Source organism: Cricetulus griseus, chromosome 8, assembly GCF_003668045.3.
Source record: "Cricetulus griseus strain 17A/GY chromosome 8, alternate assembly CriGri-PICRH-1.0, whole genome shotgun sequence".
NCBI classification, from domain to species: domain Eukaryota; kingdom Metazoa; phylum Chordata; class Mammalia; order Rodentia; family Cricetidae; genus Cricetulus; species Cricetulus griseus.
The window spans coordinates 20,556,044-20,579,371 of NC_048601.1; the positions used below are offsets into that span (position 1 = coordinate 20,556,044).

Sequence of the window (23,328 nt, forward strand, 5' to 3'; positions counted from 1 at the left end):
TACCAGCTACCCTGCTCCAGCATTCTCTGTAATTGAGCATATTTGGCTTTGTGTTTTCTGAGGAGCTGTGAGCGTCTAGTCTCAAGTACCATCCTGAGTGTGCCTTGTCTCAGCTCAGAGGGTGTATTTATCCACAGCTTCTCTCCAACTGTTCTCTCATTTCATGAACGTCCCATCTCTCTCTCTACCTTCTCATAGCCCAGGCCTTGGAGCTGTCCTTATTTGTAACTTCTTAATTTAGACACAACCCAGCAGAAATGTATACAAAGAGCAGAGGAGAAGGTCTTATTTTAGCCAGAACCTCTGAGGCTGAGAATGGGCTGTCAGCTGAAAAGGGCCAGAGTCTCAATCCTGATGGCCTGGGCCACCCGAGGAGTCTCTGCTCAGAATGAATAATTCACATGCTCCTTGCAAGGGGATGTTTATGGACGCACTCTACACTTTGCTGGCATCATTCTCCATGAAACCCCAGCTACCCTGGAGATTGTTAGTAAAGCACTGTCCTAAGGATTTAAAAGGAGGTCCATGACCAGAACCTTGCAGTGCCTTCACACACACACACACACACACACACACACACACACACACACACACACACACACTTGAGCATGCACACAATACCTACACACACATGCACATGAATATACACTCAAGCTTGCACACACACGCATACACACATGAATAGAGGAAGCATTAAAACCTTAAAGGCAGCAAGAGAAAGAACTAGGGCAGATCTACTTGAAGACCTAAGAGACAAGTCAGTGAAAGACCCCAGGAGCAGGTGGAAAGGAAGCCAGCCATCCGGCACTTTCCCACCTCACAGTTTGCTACAGACTATTGCTACCTCCAAATAAATCCCCATGGCTTTGAAATTCAGTGTTTATATTTGTACGCTTTTCTGCTCTTGGCTGTGTGCTTTACTCTTAAATCTCTCTTAAACATAGAAAGTTCTTTGTGCGGCTATTCCCAAGCTTTCTCAGTCCATCACACCCAGAATGTCTCAGTGACTTTTATGCATTACCCCTAGCTTAAAAGAAGTGCTTAGCTGTTGGCTTTATTAAGTAGTTAAGTAGCAAACAACTTCGTAAGTATTTATGTCCTGACAACTTAATGGTCACTGGCGAAAATACACATGAATAGAAATAAATACTATTTTATTTCATCCTTATTTTTTGACTTATAGCATGTGTGCACCTGTTGCATATTCCCTAAGTTCCCCAACCTTGAAATAAAATGGATGCAGCCTGTGCTTCTTGGTCTATGTGGAGCTTGTGCAGGTCTTAATGCTGAACACATGACTTTACTAAAATACTGAGACATTGAGACATTGAGACATTGAGACATTGAGACACTGAGACATTGATGCAGTTGTGTGTACAGTTGTGTGTATCTGTTAAGTATTGTGCCCCCTCAAAGATGATTAAAGATTACTATCATTTCTGGGAGGTCACTGTACACCACTAATTGGAATACAGTTTGGGGACCGTGGTTTGATGGAATCATTTTTCCAAGACTTTCTCACATGTCTGTACATGTATGCGTACACACATGTGTGCTTTATTGCCAAAGCAAATATAAATTCAGTTATGGAAATGCATAAGAGAACTGGAAAGGTTAAATCTAAAAGATAATTATAGTTACTTCTAGGTGACAAATATCAAGAGGATATAAGATCTAGAGAAAATTTTGATTTATTGTAGTTGCTAAAATTTTTCTAGAGAAAAATAGTCTTATGTATTATTTATGCTCCTCTAAGAAATAGTTCAAGAGATTTTGTCCCTTTCCCCTTCTCCAGAGGACCTTGTATGTCTCTCTTAGGATCCTCTTCTCTCAGCCTAGACACAGAGGGGGGAGGGCCTAGGCCCTGCTCCAAATGATATGACAGACTTTGATGGTCCCCCATGGAAGGCCTCACTCTCCCTAGGGAGCAGAAAGGAGATGGGATGGGGGCCAGGGGAGGAAGGAAGGAAGGGGGAACTGGGATTGACATGTAAAACAAGCTTGTTCTAATTTAAATTTTAAAAAGAAGAAAAAATAGTTACAAAGAACAATTTCAATTAGCTCACACAAAAGTCACCTATGACATGAGGCCCAGTTAGGCATGCATCAGGATAGGGAGGCCTTCACCCCATCCCAGCCACCTGTGACCCCTCCCCATTCCTGGAGCCTCCTCCAACCTAACCACCACATGTGTACCTCCCAGAGCAACAAGAAAGTCAGCACCACCCACTATGAACACCTACAGCCATCTCCCACCATGAGAACTAGACCCCTCCAGTTTATCCATCACATGCAACCTTACCCAGAATCACAGACCTCAACAGATGTAAGCGTGTGTGCCCTGGTGTGCACATGAGCACACACACACATACACATACCTGCCTGCAACCCATCCTTTGCCCTGGGTGCCCTCTCCAACCAATCTCCAACCAGAGATACTGCCTAGCAAACCCATAACCTTGACCCAATTCAGCCAGCTCAAGTCTCCCTCCATCTTCCCAGCACACTGTTCACCTCCAGATTCTACCAAGGTAGACTGAAAACACATATTAAGAGACACAACAAATAAGCTAACTTAAGAATCCCAGATCTTATAGACTGAAACAAAAAAAAACCCAAGCTATATGAAAAATCAAGACAATTGTCTCCCTCCCTACAAAAACTAAACCATCAATCCCATAGTAATGATCCCCAATAAGAACAACTTAGATGAAATTCAAGACACACATTTCAAAAGAGCAATTACAGGTATGTTGTAAGAGCACAAAGAATACAAAGAGGACACAAACAAACACTCAAATGAACCAAGAGTACATAGAAATAAACTAACACCCCAAACCACAAACAACTGAACAGAGTAAAGAAGACAATTCAAGATACAAAAATAGAATTTAGTAAAGAGATAGAAATACTGAAGAAACCCTAAAGTTAAATGAAGACAGAAATTAAGATTCCAACTAGACAAATTAAAAATTCCATGGACAACCTTATGTATAACCGATCATGGAATAGACAGAATATCACAGCTGGCTTAAAGATAAGATAGCGGAACTGGATCATTCACACGAAGGAAATATAACCTGAAATATAAATGAGCAAGATATGCAGGATCTTTGGAGCATCATGAGAAAATCAAACATACAAACTGTGGGCACGGGAGAAGGACTCCTGGTTAAAGAAATAGAAAAATTTTTTTCAATAAAATCATTAAAACAGTTCCCTAAATCTTGAGAAAGAGATGCACATACATGCATGGACAATACCTCAAAAGAATTTCTCCATGACATAGTTCAATTAAAACACTAAAGACACAGAATAAAGAAAGGATAGTAAAAGCTGTAAGAGAGAAGAGCCAAGTCTCACACAAAGGCAGGCCCATAGGATAATAGCTGGCTATGTGACAGAAGTTGTTACAGCCAAAAGGGCCAAGACAAATGTATTCCAATCTCACAGAGATCACAAAATTAGAGACAAAAAAGGAGACTCAATTATAGATACCAATGAAACTAAAAAGCACGTAAGTATGTACCTTAAATACTTATAGTCCACTAACCTACTGAAATTAAATCAAGATGCAATAAACAATCTAAATATCCCTAACAATGAAACAAAAACGCCTTCTAAAAAAATAGCCCCAGAAAAAGAGGGATGCATTACAGAATTCTGCAAGGCCTTCAAACAAGACTACCCAAATTATTCCACAAAACAGAAAGGATGGAAAGCTACTGTTAGGTCAGAGAGATGGTCCACAGATGTCTCAGTGATTTAGAGTCCTGGCTATTCTTTTAGAGCAGTGGTTCTCAACCTTCCTAATGGCTGTGACCCTTTAATACAATTCCTCATGTTGGGGGGACCCCAAATCATTATTTTCATTGCTACTTCACAACTGTAATCTTGCTACTGTTATGAATTGTAATGTAAATATCTGTGTTTTCCAATGGTCTTAGGCCACCCCTGTGAAACAGCCATTCCATCCCCAAGGGGGTTTGACCCACAGGTTGAGAACTGCTGTTCTAGAGGACCTAGATTAGACTCCTGGCAGCCACATGATTGATGGCTTATAATCATCTGCAACTCCAGTCCAGGGATCTGACACCCTCTTCTGGCCTCCACAGCAAAATCATACATATATAAAATAAATAAGTAAATATATTGCTCTGATATAAAACTAAACAAAGATAGAACAACAACAAGAAAATTACAGTGCCAATCTCCCCGATGAACATAAATGTGGAAGTGCTCATTGAAATACTTGTAAACAGAATTCAAGAGCACAATAAAAGGACCATTTACCATGGTCAAGTTAGCTCCATTTTAGGGATACAGAGATAGTTTGACATGCATAAATCAATAAATATAATTCATGATATAAATGGACCCAAATATAGAAATCACACAATCATCTCAATAGATACAGAAAAGGCTTTTTGACAAAATCTAACACTGTTTCATAATAAAGTCATGGAGAGGGCTAGGAATGGAGGGACTATATTTCAATATAACAAAGACTATATATCATAAACTATAGCCAACATAACACTAAATCCAAAGCATTATCACTAAGGTGAGGCACAAGACACGAGTGTCCATTCAATTTCTAATCCATACAGTACTTGAAGTTTAGCTAAGAAAAAAAAAGTAAAGAAGAGAAGGAAATAAAAACTACATAAATAAGAAAAGACTTTAAAGCATCCTCTTTTTTTTTCAGATGATATGACCCTAAAGACTCTGCCAAAAAGAAAAAAAAACACAAAACCTCTTAGAGCTGATAAACACTTTGAGCAAAGTACAAAATCAACACATAAAAAGCAGAAGTCTTTCTGTATACCAGTGACTAGCATGCTGAAAATTAAAAACCAAGGAAATGAAAGACATCTACGACAAAGGTCAAGACACCAAAGAAAGAAATTGAGGAAGGAAGGAGAAGGTGGAAAGAGCACCACAGATCAGAAAAGTCAATATTGTGAAAATAGTCATCACACCAAAATTAATCAACAAATCCAATGCATTCCCAAGCTCCAGAGACATTAAACACACACACACACACACACACACACACACACACACACACACACCTTCAAATTTATTTGGAAACACAAAGAAACAAAGCAATCCTAGAAACTATGTACTGAGGGACATATCATCAAACCTGATTCCAAGTTATACTACAGAGCCACAGTAACAAAAACAGTACCATTATGCCACAAAACAGGCACATGGATCATTGAAAAGGAAAAGAATCCTAGATATAAATATAAAGAATTCCAACTTCACTTGAATTAAAAAAAAAATAAGAAAGAAACTAAAAACCATTTTCAACAAATGGAGCTGAGAAACCTGGATATCAACCTGTAGAAGAAAGGAAGGAGATCTCCACCTCTCATCCTTTATAAAACTCAACTCCAGATGGAGCAAAAAGCAAAATATACGACCAAGAACCCGACACTGCTAGAGGAGGAAGAAGGGAATGTGCTCATGTGTGCAGGAATAGGTAAGGATACTCAAAAGACTCAACAGCACAAGAAATAAGACCAGCAATCAACATATGGGATCCCATGAAACTAAAATGCCTCTCGATAGCAGAGAAAACTGTTAATTGAGTGAAGAGGCTGCCAGCAGGATGGAAGAAAATATTTGCCAGCTATACATCTGATAGACAGTAACTAGAATATACAAGGGACTCAAAAAAAAAAAGAACTAAACTTTGAGAAAACAAACAACCCAATTAAAAAAAAAATGGGCTGGGGAACTGAACATCGAGTTCTTCAAAGCAGAAATACAAATGGTTAGGAGACACTTTTAAAAGCATTTAACATCTGAAGCCATCAGGAAAATGCAAATTCAAACTACTTTTAAAATTCTCTCTCACCCAAATCAGAATGGCCATTAGCCAGAATACACATTGTAACACATGCTGACATGGCTATGGGTAAAGAGGGACCCCTACACACTGCTGACAGGAGCATACATGGTTCTATCTACTGTGGAAATCAGTATGGAAGATCCTTTAAAAAAAGTAGACCCCAATAAATAATAATAATAATAATAATAATAATAATAATAATAATAATAGTATTAGTAGTAGTAGTAGTAGTAGAAGAAGAAGAAATAGAACTATCATACAACACAGCCTTGCCACTCCTTAACTATCCCCAATGGCATTTATATCCTCCAGAGACATCTGCCATCCGTGTTCACAATAGCTAGGAAATGGAATCAGCTGAGATGTCCATCAACTGATGGATGGACAATGAAAACATGGTATATGCACACAATGAATTATATCCAGCTATAAAGAAAACTGAAATCTGCAGGTGAATGGACGGAACTGAATGAAATTACATGGAGCAAGTCAGCTTAGGCCCGTAAAGACAAATGCCACATGCTACCTCACACATGTAAGTCCTTCCCTTGACTCTTCAGTTTTGGATATTTGACTTGGATTATCTATGGAAGCCCAGAAACTAGCAAGAGGCAGTGTGGAGATTTCCTTTAAGGGAAGGGGGATATCACGTTGGTTCAATCAGTAGGGTAGGGGGATACTGATTAAGGATAAGTTCAGACAGGAAAGCGAGTAGGGGAATGGGTGGGGGATGAGTGAGGAGGGCAGGGGAGAGTCAAACGAAATAAAGAAGCTATGAAAAAGTCACCTGGAAACCAATCCAGTTACCTAATTAAAAAAAAAACATAAAAAGACTTGGAGGTAAGCACCCCATAAGGCCAGATAGTGTGGACACTAGAAGTAATGAGTCCCTAAACAAAAACCTCAGTGACAGGAAAGGGTACTTCCATAGGAGTTGTTGGTCATCGACACTCCAGGGCACCCCAAACTCTACAGGCTCTTACATTCCACCATCAACACTAGTTGATACAACCTTACTACTGAAAATACCACATACCATGGATGCAAGATACAGAGAGATTAAGCTGAAACTAAGCTGGCAACTACCTGCTGCTGCCTGGCTTGCAGAGTGCCACCTAGTACAGACTGGGGGGGGGTAAGGCATCAAATTTGTCCAGCTCTGAATTCTGTGAACTACAATACCAACTTCCCAGGGTAGATGTGCCCACTGACTCAACAGTGGCATGACCATAGTGGAGGTAACCAATGACTCCATACTTACCTGAGGCCTATTCCACAAGAGAGAACCCATGCCTACCACTACAAACCTGGTAAAAGTCTCCTGACTGGAAGAGTTTGGGGCACCAGAAAGGGAACCTACAATGGCAATTTATTGATTGTCATAGGATCTAATCACCTCCTAAACATCTATGTTTATACCCACAGAGAAAGGCTGCTCTTAAATTTAGAGAATTCCTTTTTCCCCCCTCTTTGTGGTGAACGGAGGTAAAGGTAGAGACCCATGCTGCACGGGGTGCTCAGCCCTAGCCAAGACATATACTACCCCCTTGAGGCTCACAGACATTGCATAAGTGAGGGCAGAAGACAAGGAGAAGGGTTGTAAACTGTCATCTGCTAACCATGACACTGCCATGGCAATCATGAACACTTAGAAGCTGTGCTCACTGGCACTGGGCCTGAACAAATCAAGCTTGCCCAATAATCCGCTATGAGTGGCAAAGACACTCACGGGGTTCTACTGCCCAAGTGCTGAACTATGGCAACTAATACTCTCGGAGAAGGAGAGGCACAGTACCCAGGTGTGTGGCCTCTTTGGTGCCTTCAGGCTCTGACAGGTTTCAAGCCCAGGGTCACACAGATGGCTTTAGTAAACACCATAGGACACAAAACAAAAGACATGAACATGGTCAAGAGACTTGAGGGGAAGAAGAGGGGCTGACGGGTGGGAGGGATACTGGGGGGAGTAACTAAAGTACATTATAAACATCTATGAAATTGTCAAGGAACAAATTTACCAATAAAAATAAAGCTTTGCCTTTAGCAACATGTAAAATTGTGTTGAACTCTCTGCAGAAAGCGTCAGCCAGGAACTGTGGGGACATCACCAGTGAGTGACTCTCACATTCCCTTGCTTCCTTTTCTCATTTCCTACCACAGAAAAGAGGTGGTGTCAGAATCACCTGCTGCCTTTTCAAAACTGAATCATCCTGTCACCTTCCTGACTCATACTCCATTCCCCTCACGATTTCATGCTGAAGCAGAGAATGTCTCTTAGGTGGCTTGTCTCTGTGGCTTGCAGGCTCCCAGCCAAAGACTACACTTCCCAGCCCTCTTTTTACTAGGTGGAGTCTTGTAGCTGGAAACCACCAATGAGTGAATGAGGTGAAGAATTTAACTCCAAGTTCAAATCCTTTATTACTCTTAGAAAGACACACACCTCCTATAATCAAACATGACTGAGACTGAGCACCCTCACTTGTTCCCTTTGTTCATGTCTATTTCTCTGTGTGTGTGTGTGTGTGTGTGTGTGTGTGTGTGTGTGTGTGTGTGTGCAGCCATTTCTTGTGGCTAGAAATTCTTCGTGGAGATGGGCTCAGGGGTAAGAAATGGAAGCTACACCCGATGAGAGATGACAGGAGAGTCACAGAATGAGAAAGCATGAGAAACAAGAGCCAGAACCAAAATCAGTTTGTTAAAAGTGAATAGGAACAAGAAAGAGTAGTCTATAAAATTTCCAGGAAGCAGCCTTTTGCAACGGTTATATTTTGTAAGCTCCATGTCAGCCTGGCAGTGACACTGCTGCCCTGTCCTCCTCACCAACTATGAAGAATCATAAGAGAAGGGGGATAATTGCCCTAGGGTCACAAGACTTCAGAGCTTATCCACTGAGCTCAAGGGTAGATCTGAGAAACATGGGTACCAATCCTATCACAAAGGTCCTTCAAGTTAGGTGCCCATCATCCTTCAGTGCTTAAGGATGCAGATGAAAGCTACAGCTCAGAACTCTCTCAATACTAAAAAGTATCCACAAGATACTCAGATCTGAAAGGTGAGGGAAGACATTAGGCTTGGGTGCAAACGAAAAGATCTCAAAGAATATCCAGCCTCAAACTCCATCTTCTCTATGGAAATCCTTGGTGAACTGAGTCTCTTCCCAAATATGTCTCTGCCAATGAGAAAGCTTATCAGTCCCCAACAAGAGACTAAAAGTTATTCTATTTTTGACCCTTGCATCGTTGTTATTTTCAGAAAAGAGCTGGGGGGGGGGGACTTTGAGCTGTAGAACATTCTAACAAACTACCAAAATTCTGCATGGAAGTCTGAATGTATACCCACCTTGGCCCACAGAGAGAGACCCAGACAGTGCCCTCCACCCTTGCTCCCAGCCCCCACATCCCCAAGCTCTGACAGTAACTCGGCTTCCAGGTACTGCTGTCCCAGCATTGGTGGAAGGCTGTACACTTTTGCATAATTTATTCCACATGTTTGTTTGTTGGACCTGCCAGAGGCATCTGTTGTAAATGTTTCAATACCTTAAGTTTTGATGAGCTTTCTTTAGAAAGAACTGTCCCCGGGGTGGCTCATAGAATAGTAAATTAACACCCATCTATCCACAGGGCTCCTCTTGGCCCAGGTCTCCTTAGTTTCAGAATTCCCCATAAAACATTTATGGCCTAGAACATCACAGACAGTGCCAGGCAGGACAGGAGAATGGGCTCTATATCCACATTGAGTAAATATTTGGGTGACAACAAATTCCATGAGGTAACTCCTGGGAACAAATTAAACAGGATTTTGTTTTAAAGTCCCTCCACCCCACACACACCCCCCACACACACCCCTCTCTCCATCACTTACACAATTACTCTTAACAGCTCAATGACTTAGGGACGGTCTGAATTGACCTGTTAAAAATAAGTGACTCTTCATGTATCCATTCAGTGGTGAGCATTCTTGTGTTTTCCCCAAATACTTAACTCTCTGTCTCCAAGGATCTTTCACCTCTTCACTCACGCCAGGGTGTGTGTGGTCTAGAGCTAGTTTAGAAATGGACCAATGTATTGAGTGGACTTCAGTACCAGTACTCTGTGAGACACTCTCAGGCCCATTCTCTCTATGACCTAGCCCTGCCTCTGCTCCCTGATTCAGGGAACTGGTTTCTAAAAACCACACATCCCACAGTGATTTATTGACTGACATTTGGGTCTATCAAGCCAGTGGGAGATACTGGTGGAAAACTAGAGGGAAGAGCCTTGAGAAATTGGAGGTGTCTCTCCCCAGTGCTCTGTCTGCTTTAGACTGTTCCTCCTGAGGGGCTGCTCTGGCTGAAGGTTTCCAGTTTCCACCCATTGGTCATGACTCCAGGTTCTGATGGCTACACTGCCCCTTTGTCCCTTCCTGTGCTGAGTCATAGCTACTCCCCACTGTTGCTAATCTCTCTTTGCCTCAGTGCCCCCTATTTGCCTCAGCATCACTCCTTCTAACACCTTTATAATCAGTTCCTTGTGTATGGTCTTTCCCACTGCTCTGTGTAGAATGAGCTTTGCCTTGGGGCTATACTATAATACAAAGTTTATGGAAGAAAGGATGCACAGGCCAGAAATAGAAGCGCTTGGATGAACTCTCCGAGGGTTGAAAAGCAAAGCAGAGCTCAGTTTCTCAGTCTTGCCATCCATATCTAGATTCTAGCTTCGATTTATTCCTCTGCCACCTTATATGAACAGAGGAAGAGATTATACTGGCAATAGGGGACTTTAGGAAATTGCCAAACTATCTAGGACAGGGTATTCTAGATAAAGATTCTATCTGCTTCGGAAACAAACCCAACCAGTTCTATTAACAGTTGCAGACCCTATTATATTCCTAACACCACAGATATCTATGCTTATCTTCCTGAGTTCCCTTTCCTCTCTGATGACCCTCTTGGTGAATGCTGAGCAAATTCGACCCACTGCCTCTTTGGGTAAATAGTGTCACTCTGCTAGGATTTACAACAGAGCCACCTCTCAGGCAGCACACTGTCTCTTACCAGGTTTCCAGAGGACTCTAGTCCTCCCTGACTTTCACTGAGGGCAGCACCAAGCATGACATTTAGAGGTGTGTAAAGATCTGCAAAGGGAAGACCCAGGGGCTCCAAATTAAGGGAAAGTGGCGATATCTTTCTTGCACAAATAAAGCCTATCTGGGGGGTCAGAGAAGAGAACACTGTGGTTTTACCACATGTAGACTAGATTGATCAAATGACTGCCCTTACTGACTCTCAGTTGTCTCATCTCAGAATTGGGAACCCAAAGGGTTTGAAACTGAAATGGAATGGTGTTACAATAAATCTTTCTACCAAAAGCCGCCTGAGCCCCACCACCACGTGTGAGCTTTACACCAGCCGCCCACCTGAGTTAGGGCCCAAATGAATACACAGAAACTTGTATTAGGTACAATGCTGCTTGGCCAATGACTAGGATTCTCATCTGTTAGCTCAGTCTTAATTATCATAAACCTATATATTTTATAAGACTTATCTTATTGGATGCCTTATTGGCGTCCCTACTTGTCGGTGGATCACATCCTGCCGCTGAAGCAAGAGTGGAGGGGAAAAGAGGGGCGCTTCCTGTTTCTCCTTCTTTAAATATGAGTCTCCTTGTTATGTCATTTCCTGCCTGGATCACCACTCTCTACTACATTTCCCAGAATCCTCTTTGACTCCTAGTCCTGCCTAACTTGCCGTTTCATTGGCCAAGCAGAACTTTATTAAACAATCAATAAGATAAACATGCACAGAAGTACTTCCCCCATCAGAATAGCAGTGTAAAGCCTTGAACATATTGAACATTCTATAAATGTTACTTGTGTCATCATTACTGCCATTTCTTTGATGTCAAGATTTTTAAAAGTCACTAAGAGCACCTATAAGACTACCTAAAGTAATGCTGCAAAAGTTGCATAGGGGACAGTCCAGTTCTAAGGTTGGGCTAATGACCAACATCAGTGTGGCACGATTAGCAAAGAAAATTAACGACTCTCAGAAGGGCAAAGGTCTAATGACCATTTTCTCCATGAGACAAAAGGGGCAGAAGAGACACCCCCCACCACCACCACCATAAAGAGAGTGCCCTGCATGATGAAAGGACAGTGGTAAGCCCAGGTTCTGACTTGGACTGTGCTAACCCCTGGGCCTCACCATGTTTGCCCTCCTCAACAAGGATACATAGTCACTACCTTATTATAGTGTAGAACATGTGGTTTCAAATGAGTGCCTTCATGATAATGATGTTCATTGTGGTTGGGTAAATTTTATATTGTTTTTTAAATCAATGGATATAGCCAACAACATACTTAATGATGAAAGATGATTTTTTTTCCTCAAAGGTCTAGCACAAGACAATTATATTCTCACTATTTTTATCCAACACTGTGTAAATCAATGGAAAAGAACTGTCTAGATATAAATTTATTTATTTATAGAAGGTTAACTTTTATGAGAATGTCAAATAATTCATAGGTAAAATACTCCTTCCATAGACAACAGAATCCCTATGTAAGAACTTCATTTGGATTTTCTATATCATACAAAAATTATCTCAAGTGTTCATAAACCTAAGTATAAGGGTTGGAACCATAAAATTCTTCATGACATTGAGCTAGGCAAACTTTCTTTTTTTAATATGGATTGCATCACAAATTTGTGTATTATCCTTTTGCAGGGCATGTTAATGTTTGTATTGTTCCAATTTTAGTATATGTGTTTAGAATCAAGCCCTATGCAATAATTCTATACCCATGATACAAGAGTACAATTGACAAAGGAAAAAATAGGCAACTTGTTACTTAAATGGTCTCATCAGTAAAAAAGAATAAATGTTTATAAATTATATTATCTGATATAGTACTAGTGCCCCAGATATATAAAAACTCTAATCATTTTGTAATGAAAACCCAATTAACATAATTTTAAATAAATGGAGGATTTAACTAGACATTTTTCTAAAGAAGACATAGAAATGACTAAAAGCCTAGAAGCAGATGTTTGTATCATTATTCATTAAAGAAATGCAAATAAAAGCGTCAATGACATACCAATTCTATCAGTAGGATGAATAAAGTTAAAACACACATGGTAAGTGTTTGATGTAGAAATGGCATAACCACTTATCAGAAGTTAACATAAGACCCAGTAATCCTATTTTTAGACACACACACATATATATGAAAATATAAACACATAGTTAAATAAAAATCAGACACAAATAATCATAGTATTACTATTTATAATTGGAAAAATGAAGCCACTCGAATACCATCAATCAATGGATGGATAAATAAAAGAAACCAAATCCCAAACATGGTACACTACTTGGCAATAAAAATCATTGAGATACTGATATAAGCTATGAAATGTGTCCATTTTCCCAATCAAGAAGCTAAAGACCACATATTAGGTGAGCCCATTTGCACAAAACTCCAGAACAGCAGATCTCAAGACAATGAAAGAACGTAAGTTGTTTTCCACAGATTGGCAACTGCATATAGGAGTATTTTTTTAAAGTTTTATTCAAGTTTTGTTGTGTTTTCTTTTTGTTTTGTTTTGCTTTGCTTTGCAGTGCTGGGATGGGGGTGCGTGATCCCAGGACCTTGTGCATTTTAGAAAAACATTTCACCACTGAGCTACATCCCCAGCTGGGTACAGGAATTCTTCTTGTTGGAAGGATAAAACTACTTTGAACATATATTGTGAGGAACAGCTGCATAAATCCACGAAGGTACTGAAAACTACTGAACTATATGGCTGAGTTTTAGGCTGTGTGTTGTATTTTTGTGATTTTGAGACTAGGTCTCATAAAGCTCAGACTGACCTCGAACTCATTAAGTACTGAAGGAAGGTGACCTCCAATTCTTAACCCTGCTGCCTCTGCCTCCCAATGCTGCATGTATTGCCATGCCCACACCAAACCTGGGTGATTTTTAAAGTATGAGAAGTAAACATCCATTTTAAATGTACGTGATATATTCAAATTTTTTATATATATTCAAATTTAAAAAAAAAAAACAAATAGGTGGTGGTTCTCTGGGGCTAAACCAAAGAGTGGCTCTGCCATGTCAGCTGTGTGCTCTTAGGGAGTGTCTCCTGTCAATGTGAACCTCAGTAAAGGGTAGTGCTTTTATCACTCAATAGGAAGTTGGGTCTGGAGAGAAGATGGAACCTTGGGGTAACAGTGAAGGGGTGTCCAGATGAACCCCTGGGGTGAAAGCAGTGCATCCAAGCCTAGCTTGACTTCGATTCTTCCTTCCAGTCTGCTGCCTAGAACAGGTGCCTGTCAGTGTCATCTCATACTGCTTGATGCCCGAAACGTGCTGCAGTGGGTGATGACCACACCCCTTCCTCCAGGAAAGAGAAGTCTCCTTTCCATCAGATATCAATGGGGACACATGTCCATTGTCACCATCACCCATCCACCCTTAGATTTATAGCACAGGAAAAGCATTTACAGTATTCCCAGAACTGCAAGAACACAGACGGATCCTGACGATCAAACACAGGCCACTTTTATCTCACACTGTTCATGGGGAAACTCATTTCCTCCCATTGCCCATTAGATGTCTTGAGCTTTGCATTCTCAACAGGGTAGTGAAAAGAGATGCCGGACGCTACAATATAAACATATGCATCATTCATAATGCATTCAGATGTTTTTTAATTATTCATAGTTCCCGAAAGTTATCTGACCTCTCATGCATATATATTCAAGCAATATTTATATTAGAACCACAGCCCCACTGTACAGAATTCCAGCTCATTGGTGTTCCCGTCTACAGAATTAAAATTAAATGAGTCAGGGCTGGAGAGATGGCTCCATGGTTAAGAGTACTTCCTGTTCTTCCAGCGAAACCAAGTTTGATTCCCAACACCCACATCAGGAAGTTCACAACCACCTGTGCCACAATCTCTGGGAGGATCAGACACCTCTGGCCTCTGCCGGCACCTGCACTCAGCATGCACAAACCCACACCTTGGTGACTGAAAATAGTAAGAGAGTATTTTAAAAAACTAAACCAGTCACTGGTCAATAAAGTTCTAGGTGATTTCTACAAGGTTATCCATTGTATGTTGTTCTAAGGTGGAGAAGGAAAGCTTCATGCAGTTGCTGAAGCTGACAGAACACAGACTATAGGCTTTGTGATGAAAGTGGCAGTGACCCCTTAGCCTTTTCAAAGACCAAATTCACTATTTCTCTGACTAATTGATGTTCTTGGACTTAGTCTAGAGGAGAGAAAAACAAAAAACCACAGACCCCCACCCTCTTCTATTTAAGTCTTATTTTCTCTTTTTTAAAAAATGCTAGTATTCTGGGCTCAAAAACACCACATTCTTCTGTTTTGGTATTTGCATAAATTTGCATGTTAACATGAATGGTTGCAACTTAAAGAATGTAAAATATAATAAAATTTGAATTCAAATCCAGGATGGAGAAAAGACACATTGAAAAACAACAGATTTTCACTCTTGTTGATTTTTTTTTTTTCAGAAATCGGATTTAGGAAAGACATAAACACACAATCTTGATGTAAAAGCAGGGCTGCATTCAGAGACAGGTACTGCCAAGGAGCCCCACCCCCACACACACACACACACTCACATACCGTGAGTATTTACAAATGGCAGCAATTCCTTAAACCAAAAGAACATCGCATTTCTCCTTGTGGCCCACCCAGAACGATGAAATGTACAGAACATTGTGTGAATAAGTCAAGCAAATACAGGCGTGCTTTTCTTCTGCTTTATCCTTTGATTTCCCCAGTGTGTTTATTCTGAGGACAGTGTGGCATGATGGCTAAATGCAGAGGCAAAGGTTGACTGTGACTTCTAGCCTCTGATAATCTTAGATACAACTTTCCTTCATCAGCTCTCCTTTACCTACCGTTTTTTTGTTTGTTTGTTTGTTTGTTTTTGTTTTTGTTTTTTTACCAGCTTCGTAGATTTATGGTGAGAATGAATGGGAATCCTTAGGACAGTGGCTGGCAGGGAGCAAGGATCCAGGGAAGGATAGCATCTGTGTAGGTCTTGGTATGGTAACGGGTAGTTAGGTAATAAATCCATAGAAGACAGTCTTGGGATGGGTTCTGTCTTCTCTCATGTGCCCTCCCATTTGGTCTACACAGTTCCACATGGACCTCCATGGATCTAGTCACCAAGACAGCAGCCTGTTCCCCACGGACTCTAGCTAGCTATAGGATGATGGCAGACATCAAGCTCTCATTCCATCCAGTCCAGAGTCACTCCTTTTCACAGCCAATGTCCCAGCACTAAGGTCCCCAAATGGCACAACAGGCACCAACAAAGACCAGAAAGAGCCATGAGCTTAGCCTCTTACCTCGTCATCCACAGGCGAGTTCGCATCCAGTTTCTGAACCACCGACTTGCCACTTTCTTTCAACAGTTTCTCTCTTACTTTGGTTTCATACTCAGGCCGAGAGTGCTCCTACACCAAAGAGTCAGTAAACAGAGTTAGTAAAAAGGAAGGAGAGTGAACTTGTCCTGTGGATCAGAACAACACACCACAAAGTACATTGAACTGGGTTTAGGAATGGACACTAACACACATGATTTGCCATATGACACAATTACAAGGACTCTACACCAAGGACTCTATACCAAGAACACAAGGTTGTGGGGAGAAGTGGGACACACAACACTTATTGTCACACTGAGAACCAAACCTGGGAACGTTCCTGGGGTTGGCACCGGTGTTGAGAAAGAAGAGAGAAGATGTTAACCTGGCAGCTGATGCCATAGGGAGCTATGTGTTTTGTAGAACCATCTGACAATGAGAGGGGAATTGCACTGCCCCACCCCACTGTCCTCCTGCCTCAAGCTCACTTACAAGGAGCCCAGTCCCTCCTGGAAAGATTTGTACCCCACAGCTGGGAGTTTAGGCAAGCAACAGTACTTCTCTGTTCCTTGATTCTGCAGGCTAAAATGGTAGCCAATAAACATCAAAGTCAAGGTGGTCATCGGGGAATCTTAAAACTCATTGCCTGGACCCTTCTACACAGCATAGGTGAGCAATTCCCTGGTGCATACAGCAGCATGAGATTACTCAAAAGACAACATTAGGCTATTCTGCCAGTCCAGCCTGGATTATCAGTCACCAGGCTTAGGAAAGAGCTCCCAACGACTGAAGAGGAAGGAGCATTGTCAAATCATATCACCACAGACACTGGGCCAGGAAGAGTCACAGCTCACTTCAAAAGGGACTTAGCAGTGGGCCACAGACCTCTCTTGACAGGCCTTTGCCTGGTGGCTAGCTCCGAGATGAATTCCTAAGTTTGTGAGAATTTCATGTTCATGTTCATTTTCTAAGCACAGCTCCTAAGGAGAATTGCAAATGGAAACAGCTTCTAGAGACATTCTTCCAGTTCACGGGATGTGGCATGGACCCCTAAGAACAGATTCAGGTGCCAGTGGGTTCCACTGTTTCGACAGCACACACTTCTGTGTCACCACCTATAATAGGTCAGAGACACTAGAGGCCAACCTGCTGGACACCTGACTACCAATGATTAAGGAACATGGCGTATCATGGCATGTGATAACATTTAAGTGCCTTTGAAGGCCCTCTGCTATCTCACAGTCTTCTAAGGCCCACTGGACCCACCCCTTCCAGGAGCCCTCTAACCCCTGTGATGTAACTACCAGCCAAGTTCTTCTCCAACTTCCTAGAGTTATACAGCTTACAGCACACACTGCAGGCAGGCACGCTGTAGCCACGCTCACACATTTTGCCCTCCCTCTCTGGCTGTGCCCATGTAAGAGTCTTGTTCTCTTCTGAAAGGCTAGCTGTCTGTTCTGTATTCTTTTGTGTTTCTCACAGTGACTGGACATGCAGAATGCACAGAAATCTCTACGTGTAGCTGGAGCTCACTTCAGTTCGGCTCTCGCCATTCTCCATCCTCCAGCACTCATTCCCTAAGGTGCACTCCAAGAGACTTTCAGCTGAAGAGAAACTTCCAGGATAATATCTCCCAAGAAAGCAGCCTTCTGAGACTCTCGGTGAGATTCTTAAAAGATCTAGAAAGCAGTCTGCTAAAGACACTTCTCTGGTATTCTTCGGCTCACCATTTCCCACGGAATAGCTTTTGACTGTAACAATCGGCATCCTGCTGGAATAGTTTGGGAAATGGGGACTCAAGTTTTCCACCCTGGCTGCTGACGTCCCTTTGCTTGGCTTCTTCATTATACCTACGTAAGTCATAATTAAAAGCTGTGGCAAGACTATCTATCAGGTGCCGGAATATGTGTTCTAAACCTTTTCAAGCCCAAGGGGTTTTCTCCTCATGTCTCCTATAAAGGGACTAAAGGTGACTCCAGGGCTCTCCCTCTATGACCAGCAGGGTGATTATAACCCATCTCTGGATTCGCAATGGTTGTAGCTATGGCCCACTTTACCCAAGCTCAAACCTCATTTGTTCCTTTAGAAGAAGTCTGGCCTTTTGACACAACAGAGCCCAGTTGTCCTTTATTAAACAAGGATATCCCTATTTGCAGCCAAGCAGACCTGATGAGGTTACAGACTCCCTCAAAGGCTGGGCAGATAAGCTCCTGGGCAGTGCAGAATCTAGTCCACATTCAGCCCCAAGCAGATCAATGGTCCCTGAGCATAAACTCCATAGATGGCTGATGTGATGCCAAATTCCATGAATCCACAGTCTCTCCAGAAGTTGTTCCCATCAGGAAGCGTCCTCAGGAGCTGGCCTGAATGAAGGCTTCAAGCCAGATTCAGATGATCTGAGGTCAGTCAAGACAGAAGGACAGGACACTGGACACAAAGGCATCCTCGAGTCAGTCCACAAGGATACCACCCTGTACTGACCCTGTAGGTTGGCCCTAGGGATCGGTTGCTCACCCACCTCCTGACCCTCATAGGAAAGCAAGCCCCATTCTTTGTCTATTCGCATTCCTGTTTATAAACTGGACTTGTCCCAGCCTGTTTATGCCATCCCTACATGTTGAGAACACGCCACGTAGGAGTGACAGAAGGCCAGTGGGCTGTGGCCTTGTGTGCATCAGCTCCATTCTTCTCCCTGAGAAGGTGTGTGTTTCCTGGAGAAGTCCACAGGGGTAAAGAGGATCCCTGATCCTGAGGCAAACATTCCTGGCCGTCTAGGACACCTCCCTTCCTTTCCCTAACACTCAACTAACACCCACATCCCTCCTGTCACTTACTTGACTGTAAGTTACAATAATTTATATAAACCCCAGGATCCCTATGCCAGTTGCACACACCTTGTCTAACTTCCACTCCTTCCCAGGAGACACAGATAACAATCAATGACAACCCTGATCTGACCACCAGATGGTACTCGCTCCTTTGCCCCTCACTGGCTCCTCACCCCTGTCTGCTCCAATCATCACACCCTTCAAGGCATCTTGCTATTACTGATGTATACCCCTAGCTCGACATATCAGGGTCATGGTTGCTGATTCCTTCTTGGGGGTGCCCCTCATTCCCTCTTTTGCCCATTTTAATTCAGCAAGTTTTCAAACTCTTGATTTTTCTTTGTAAGATTTTATGTTTTCGTGCAGGTAACTGGAACCCAGGGCCTGGGCATACCAAGTGAGTACCCTGCTACTGAGCTACATCCCCAGCCCTGAAAACTATATGTTCCCTTTGCTGGCCCTGGGATAGCTGGTCCTGCCTCTCAGGGGTGAGCTATTCCTCCCCCAGCACTGACCCTTACACTCAGGAAAATGGCCTACCCCTCACCACAGATGTATGTCTCACCTAGGAAGCACACTGCAGTGGGTCGGGGATGCAGATAAACCTACCCTGAGGGCATTGAGACCAGGAGAGCTGACCCTGAGAACACATCAGCCATGCAGTGGCATGGGTGAGAAAAAGATGCCCTCTCCCCCTCACCCATTACCACCTGCCGCAAGTGAAAGAGCTGACCTCAGGTCATAAGAGAGTCCTGCCCCTTACCAGCTGCAACACACAGGAACGGTCCCTTTACCACACCTGGGCAGCACATTAGTGCTGACCCTGTTGTCAGGTACACTGGTGAGCCAGCCCTGGAGGCATGAGAACAGAAAAGTTGACCCTGCTCTCCCATACACCCCCTATGGCAATCAGAAAAAGGCTCCTACACCTTGCCTGGGCAAACAGTAGAACTGGCCCCGGTGGTGTGAGTGTGGGTGACCTGGATCTCAGGATCTGAGAGCAGGAGAACTGGTCCACCTTCTTGCTGCAGGCTGCATTGGGTGAGCTAGCTGAGGCAGTGCTGGAGTACTCACGTGGGTAGTGACGACGAGGGACAGCTGGCAATCTGACCAACGCAGATACCACCCAGGCCCAGAACCAGGGTTATGAGTTGTCCTACCCCAATATCCATCCCATCTATGATCTGTTGGAGCATGTGAAGGGGATGAACCTCGAGACCCAAAACACAACACAGGATCTCCACAACACAGGACAACAACAGAGCATCCAAGAGGAGAACCAGTGAGAGATCGTTAGTAGTGGCATAGCAGAAGCCAGAGGCCTCGAGCCAGACTAATGATTCTGGGAAATGAAGATTTTCAAGTAAAGATGAATGAACTAAAGAGTAAACCGTGTGACTCCATAGGCCAAACTACAACTTCCATGACAAGATTGCGCTTTCTCTCTCTCTCTCTCTCTCTCTCTCTCTCTCTCTCTCTCTCTCTCTCTCTCTCTCTCTGTCTCTCTCTCTCTCTGTCTCTCTCTCTCTCTCTCTCTGTTTGGTGTTTTGGTTTTTCTTTTAATTTGGTTTTGTTTTTTTGGGAGGAGATTGCAATGGCAGAGGGCAGATGCAAGGGGACAGGGAAATAAGTGGGATTGGGACTCATGTTGTGAAGTCCACAAAGAATCACTAAAAGTTTATTTAAAACATGTATTTTCACAGAAGGATTTTCTCTTCCTGCCTGAGCCAGAGTAAATTTCTCTGTAATAGTCTCCCCTCTACTTTAAATAATTACAGACCAAGTAACACCTTTTTAAATGGAACCCTTTGGTGCTCAGGGACTGAGTTCCATATTCTACACTCAAGCTTGGAAAACAGGACATGATTAAGGTCTATGTTCAAAACTGAATGGAAATTTAGATGCCCTCCAATCAGAGACCAAAATAAGAATGTGGTGAAGGCGAAGCTGGGCCTGACTTCCCTTTCCTCGCACACTGGCCTCGGGCAGCACATGTGAGGCACACAGAATCAACCCCACACAGAAAGCCCACTAGGAATGTTTCCTACATCACAGGCAAACCCAACCTTGCCCAGGTCCCACCCTGCCTTCATTGAAGTACTTCACTTATGTACCTCCCAGAAAGTTGCCCTGGCTCATTGGATTAATCAGGAGAACAGGAAACTCAGCTGTAGAAAAGCAAAAAGGATTCTGAGGATTCTAATCCCACTCCCGCCAGGATCCTAGAGCAGAGATTTCAAGGACACTGAGTCATCACTGTCTGCATGCCCTCTCCAACAGAGAACCAGCTTGTCTCTGGCTCACACAGGCTTGTGTGGCAGAGTGTTTCTTCTCCCCTCCTTTGGAGATGTCTCAGTTCACAGTATTAGGAATGTAAGAGGTGCTTGTACCTACCTCCCGATACCCAACCACACCCCCTTCACCCCCTTTTTTCCCTCCCCCTCCTCTTCCCTATCTATGCTTTCATATCGAGTGGGACTAATAGGATCAATATGCACCAACTAGATCTCCCGTACTCAAGCTAACTGCTACAGTTCTTTCTGTTGAGAACAGTATGCAGTTGTTTATCTCTAAGAACTGCAACCGCATCTGATAGTCTTTGCGGCCTGTCTCCCAGCCAATTTGAATCTGTAGGACACAATTCATAGCACACAGCCCATCACTGCTGCAGAACCAACGATAGCACTGGGTCCATATGTTGTGCTTAGCAGGGAGGATTGGAATAAAGTAGGAATCATGGAATGCAGTACATGGAATGGGGTACAACCTATTCAAAACTTTTTAAAATTTTCTTTTTATTGTATGTATATAGGTATTTTGCCTGTGTGTACATCTGTGTATCACTTCCATGCTAGGTGCCCATGTGAGCCACCACATATAGAAGTGGCATCACTGATGGTCATGAGCCCCCATATAGATGATGGGAATCAAACTCAGGTCCTCAGGAAGAGTAGCCAATGCTCTTAAGCACTGAGGCATCTCTCCTTTGAAAGCCTATTTCAGGTAGGGAAAGGCTGCAATAGCATACCTCTCCCTTTAGAGCACTTGGTCAATCCTGCCCTGAAATGGTAAGTTGCATCCCACAAGCTCCCATATAGCCCCTGCCACTGCTCAGACCATCTGCTCAAGGCATGTTGACTAATTATAGCATTAAAGATATGATATGATAGCGTACCACAGACTTGGGGGCAATGCGGTCTTGAAAACAAGACGTAATTGGAAACTTCACTTATTTTCTCTTACAATATCAGGGCCATGTATTAAGATAGCAAGGCAAAGAGCATCAGCCACCATAGGACAGTGAGGAGAAGAATTGTTTCCAGAAGCCACTGGAGCATCTGTGGCTTGCCTTGCAAGTTAGTACTCAGACCATGGAATGGTCCCTGGACCTTCCAGATATAGTCCCTCACTGTCATCCAAAGCACCCACAGCACCAGAGTTCCTATGTGATACTCACTTTGGTCCTTCAGCCCATGAGCAACACCCAGTATTAGTAACCCTTGTAAACTACAATGCTCAGCTTACCACACCAGTGGCTCATGTGCTAATTCTCTAAAGAGCTAATTCTCTAAAGTAAGGAAGGCTTACTTTTTTTTATATACCTTAACTATCACCTACCCCACTCCACACCCTCCCACCCCGAGTTAGACTCTGGAACAATCTACCCTTTGCCCTTGGCTCATTTTCTCAATTCACAGTCTAATGAGCCCTGCCAAAGTGACTTAATGGATCTTTCTTTGTTAGTTTCCCCAGAAACCTTCACCCACTCCTCTCATACCTCCCCAGCTTGATGTTCTATAGACTCATGGGAATTTTCCAAAGTAGACTACTGGGCCCTCTACTGGGTCTCCAAACCCTACATCTTAACAACCTGAAGGAAGAGTCTGAACAAATGCCCAAGGAAACATCTGAACTCTCTTTAGTGCTTATAAACAATGGCATAGCCAACAGACCTTGAGAGACCCAACCAGTGACAACAGATGAGACAGCAAGCTTTCAGTGACTATCTCACGTTAGAGCATCTACTTCTAAGATCCAAGGGAAGTGTGCAAGGGGACTCACTTCTTCCTCTTCTATTCCAGTCAGATCCCAGAAGTAGCCCAGACGCATCTGTAGTCTCTTCCAGTTTTCCAGAAACATGGTAGCTTAAAAAGAAGGAAAGCATTATGAAGAGTGGAATCTGGGTAGCCTTTGGCTTTACCAGTGCAGGTGGAACATACACAGAGTTCCAATTCAGAAGCTCTTGTTAAAG

At 42.9% G+C, this 23,328-nt stretch overlaps 1 protein-coding gene and 1 pseudogene across 1 annotated transcript in view; both read right to left on the reverse strand.

The window, feature by feature from the left end:
- The window catches only part of Ano2 (anoctamin 2), a 258,087-nt gene that overhangs the window by 132,581 nt on the left and 102,178 nt on the right, over nt 1–23,328 (reverse strand). Inside the window, exons 11-12 of the mRNA XM_035448746.1 lie at nt 23,139–23,221; nt 16,231–16,338 (exon numbers count right to left, since the gene is read on the reverse strand). Of these exons, the coding sequence (XP_035304637.1) occupies nt 16,231–16,338; nt 23,139–23,221 (191 nt within the window). The remainder of the gene's footprint in view (nt 1–16,230; nt 16,339–23,138; nt 23,222–23,328) is intronic.
- Nucleotides 12,520–12,620, reverse strand: LOC113836944 (annotated as a pseudogene).